Source organism: Plectropomus leopardus, unplaced genomic scaffold, assembly GCF_008729295.1.
Source record: "Plectropomus leopardus isolate mb unplaced genomic scaffold, YSFRI_Pleo_2.0 unplaced_scaffold25423, whole genome shotgun sequence".
Taxonomy (NCBI): domain Eukaryota; kingdom Metazoa; phylum Chordata; class Actinopteri; order Perciformes; family Serranidae; genus Plectropomus; species Plectropomus leopardus.
In genome coordinates this window covers 1-4,023 of record NW_024627628.1, presented here as the reverse complement: position 1 = coordinate 4,023, position 4,023 = coordinate 1, and the positions used below count along the sequence as shown (strand labels likewise).

The 4,023-nt window shown below is 39.5% G+C and overlaps 1 protein-coding gene across 1 annotated transcript; it reads right to left on the bottom strand.

Moving 5' to 3' along the window:
* Nucleotides 1–542: 542 nt before the first annotated feature.
* On the bottom strand, nucleotides 543–3,671 carry LOC121966653 (nebulette-like; the record flags this gene model as incomplete). Its single annotated transcript, XM_042516722.1, has 6 exons — nucleotides 3,576–3,671; nucleotides 3,231–3,341; nucleotides 2,989–3,099; nucleotides 2,184–2,294; nucleotides 745–855; nucleotides 543–656 (listed from the first exon to the last, which is right to left on the bottom strand). Coding segments are annotated over exons 1-6 (633 nt in total), but the record flags the coding sequence as incomplete, so codon positions are not given.
* Nucleotides 3,672–4,023: the final 352 nt, after the last annotated feature.

The following is a 4,023-nucleotide window of genomic DNA, read 5'->3' as shown; positions in this document are numbered from 1 at the left end:
AGCAAAAAACGTGAGACAAAAACTCGTCTGCACTGTAAAAATCTAACAAATTGATTTCAATTTTTAAAAAATCTAGGAAGCTGCTTGTCTTAAAAAATGCAAGAAAATGAGTCTTATTTTTTTTAACTTTATATCTAATTGTTAAATTTACAAAAAATGTTGTTAAATCACTCAATTACTCAAAAAAAAAGAAAAAAATGTCCATCTGAGTGGGCATTTTGCCCAACATGATGTTTGTTTGAGTGCACGTCAATGTCAGAGGTAGAAAAAGCAGATTTTAATTTAAGTCTGGAGGGCAGCTGAGTCTATCAGTGCAAGTTTACAGCTTCTGTATAAACTTTAATCCCATGATACACTGAATAAGTTTTATATCAGCAAAAGCTGATATAATGCATCACTTTGGGCTCTGAATACCGTCATTATTTGGGGCGTTGTTAAATCGAAACAGATGAACTCTCCATGTAAATATGATGAAATAACCTTTAAACACAGACTAAATTCGACTTTTCTGCTGCTAACACAGTCAGTTTGCTGTGCGGTACCTCGCTCTGCATCTCTGTCATCTCTCTGGCAAACTGGATCTCTGTGGTTTCGGAGAGCTGAGAGTAGAGCGAGGAGGGAGCTCCTTTAACCAGCATCTTGGGACGATAATTCACCTGAAAGACAAACAGAAACATAGACGGGTCCCCGTGAAGACTGCGTTTCCCATAAACCCTTTGGCTACTTAATTGCATGCATGTGTACCTCACTCTGCAGCTGGGACACCTCCAGAGCGTGTTGTATTTCTGGCGTTTCGGGGAGTTGAGAGTAGAGAGAGATGGAGGCTTTTCTCTTCCCATCCTCTTTGTACTTTTTCTGAAGCAAACGAGATCAGATCAGTTTCTCCCCTTCAGCTCAGATACAGACGTTTTTAACTGTTCTTAGCTTCCTGTGCTGCTTGTAGTGGAGTATTTTCACAGTGTGGTGTAAGTACTTTTACTTCACAGAAGGCTCTTAAGACTTGACACAACTGAAATTATAGCTGTGACTGAGCCGACCACCAGGGGGCAGGATATCAGCTGTCTGTGCACGGAGAAGGCAGATTTCAAACCGCTGCCAAAAATTCACTCAAGATTAAACTCTGAGAATTTACAGACTTTATCTAGACAGCAGAGAGATGTTGACGCTTTATTTTTACAAAGATTAATTTGATCCGTAAGTGGAAAAACTGATGTTTAAAGATGCCATTTTCCCCACAGACTTTAACAGTTTACATGAGGCCAGAATTCAAAATGCCGTCCAAATTCAGCTTTTGAGATAAATTTTTGAAATTTTACACACTTAACCTACCATGACAGCAAAACTTTGTATTTTTTTCATGAACCTTCAAGATTTATTTAGCAAGAATTTACAAGTATATGTTTACCGTTTACAGTCAAACCTTTAATGCACTTTAGGCTAAATTTGTGATAAATCAAAAATATGTGTAGACAGTCTGAAGACTCAGCTGACTCAGCGTCAACTGAGCAAAAAATACAGGAGATCAGTTTAATTAGTTACAGTTATGGACTTCATAATTTGTACCATAGTGAAGTTGACAAAAGTTTCTCCACAGTTGGGCCAACATTTTGGTTTAAGTTGCAAATCTGTACAATGATTTCTTATGAATTTGAAAACTTTTGAAATTTAGAAGATCGTTGAGGCGCCACCGTCGGTACTATTTGCTTGTATTTGCAGCTGAGGAAGTTTGGCATGGGACTGGACGTACACGTGAAAAGATTGGTTTATTTTTATGCACGGGAAGTTGCATTTCCTCAAAATAATAATAATATAATTGAGGAAAATCAGAAGGACAGCAAACTTTGCTGCCTGGCCTCTAATAATAGTGAATAAAAACACCTTGAGTGACAAAGTGCAGGTGCTGACACTGAAATATGGCTTCACAGCACTGTTGGTGATTGGTGTTGCACTCTTGATTTCTCCTGATATCTAAACTTGAAATAAAAATTTCCGTGTTTGCTTTGTTTAATTCATTTGCGCTGAGACGCCTCGTAGCCGAACGTCCAGCTGAATCAAACCTGCAGCTGCTGCATTAAATAAACAGTGAGAGCGCTGATGCCCAGACTGGAGCTCACTGATGAAATATGTTGAAACGCAGCTGCTGCTGCTGCCGCGTCACTGGCATCAGCGTCACGTTTGAATACCTCGCTCTGAAACTCGTGGACGGTCTTGGCCAGCTGCATCTCTGCGGTTTCGGGAAGCTGAGAGTACAAACTGCTGCTCATCTCCTTCCTGCCCTCCTCCTTGTACTTGTTCTGAGGAGCAGAGAGCGTTTTAGGTCGACACTTTCAGGGGAAAAAACAGCTGAATAAGATCTGAGGACAGCGGAGCTGTTTGCTTTAACCCTTTGAAACCTGAGAAAAAATTCCATTTAAAACATGGGAAAAGGACAATGAGCAACAAAAGAGTAACTGATGTAAGAAATGTGTGATAAAAAAAGGAAAAAGTACAAAAAAATACCTGAAAATTAGTTAAAAAAATGAAAATTAAATTCAAAAAAATACACAAGAAAGTACCTGAAAATTGGTGAAAAAAAGTGAAAAAAAACAAAGCAAAACAAAGAAAATTACCAATAATATATATATACATTTTTTTTTTTAAAATCACAGTTTCAATATACACACAAAATTTACATGAACTTTCATGAATTTTGATTAATTCCATGACTTTTTCAAACCTGGAAAATGTCAACTGTATAACTCAATGACTTTTCCAGGTTTTTCATGACCGTGGGGACTCTATTTTACTGTAAATATGTGTCATTTATTGCTGCACTTTGAGTGTTTATGCAGCCTTTTGCTGTCATTTTGTCTCTTTTTTACACAGGTAAACTTCACCATTTATGATCCATATATCCATCCATCCATCCATCCATCCATGCATCCATCCATCCATCCATCCATCCATCCATGCATCCATCCATCCATCCATCCATCCTTTCGTTCTGACCTCGCTCAGTATCTCCGTCAGCTCTTTGACAAACTGAGTCTCGGTGGTTTCCGGCAGCAGAGAATAAAGAGACGAGGAAATCTCCGTTTTCACATTTCCTTTGTATTTAACCTGAAACACAAACAAACAAACAAACAAACAAACAAACAAAGAACACGGTCAGAGCTGCGACCACATGAGCGCGCGTTATAACAGGGCTGTGCGATACTTGAGTATTATATCATGCTGAGGTGTGACTGTACTTCGCTCTGCAGCTCTGACGCCTCTCTGGCTCGCTGAGTCTCAGGAGTCTCCGGCAGGACGGAGTACAGAGACATCGACGCCTCCTTCTTCCCCTCCTCTTTGTACTTTGACTGAAACAAAAATAATCAGAGCGGATCAATATGGGCGTGTGAGCGCTCTCTATCTTTGTGAGGACAAATATCAACACCTGGAGATGTTTTTTTTCCTCGGCAGTCAGGATATCTGTTCTGCTCCTCGCTGCATCAAAAGGCTGTTTGAAGGTTAAGATTTGGTTTTAAGGTTAATGTTTATGCCGATTAGGGTCCTCACAAGGAACACCTGTGTGTGTGTGTGTGTGTGTGTACCTCAGATATGACAGCGCTGATGTTTTTGGCGTGGATGAGTTCGGCTCCGGGAACAAACAAACTCTGACCCCTCATCTTCTCAAAGTCCTCCTTATACTTTACCTGCAGGGAGGACGAGACATGAGTGTGTGTGTGTGTGTGTGTGTGTGACTTTGTATTGCATACGAGCTGAACTCTTGCTGCACTGTGCTCCATCCCCAGGAGAAATGTTGCGTTAGTTGTTTTGCAGAGTTTTAGTCTCTCAGAGGAGCTGAGCTGTGCGCAGCATGAATAAAGAAAAAAATGTTTTTAAATCTGCTGCTGAACATGTACAAATATCAGAACATTCACACTGAGAAACTATTAAAAAACGTCAAAAATAAGCCAGAATGTACTTAAAACTGCATGTAAAATTAATATAAGTGTGTCCTTTTACATGAAAATATATGTAAAACGATGATTTGTTTAC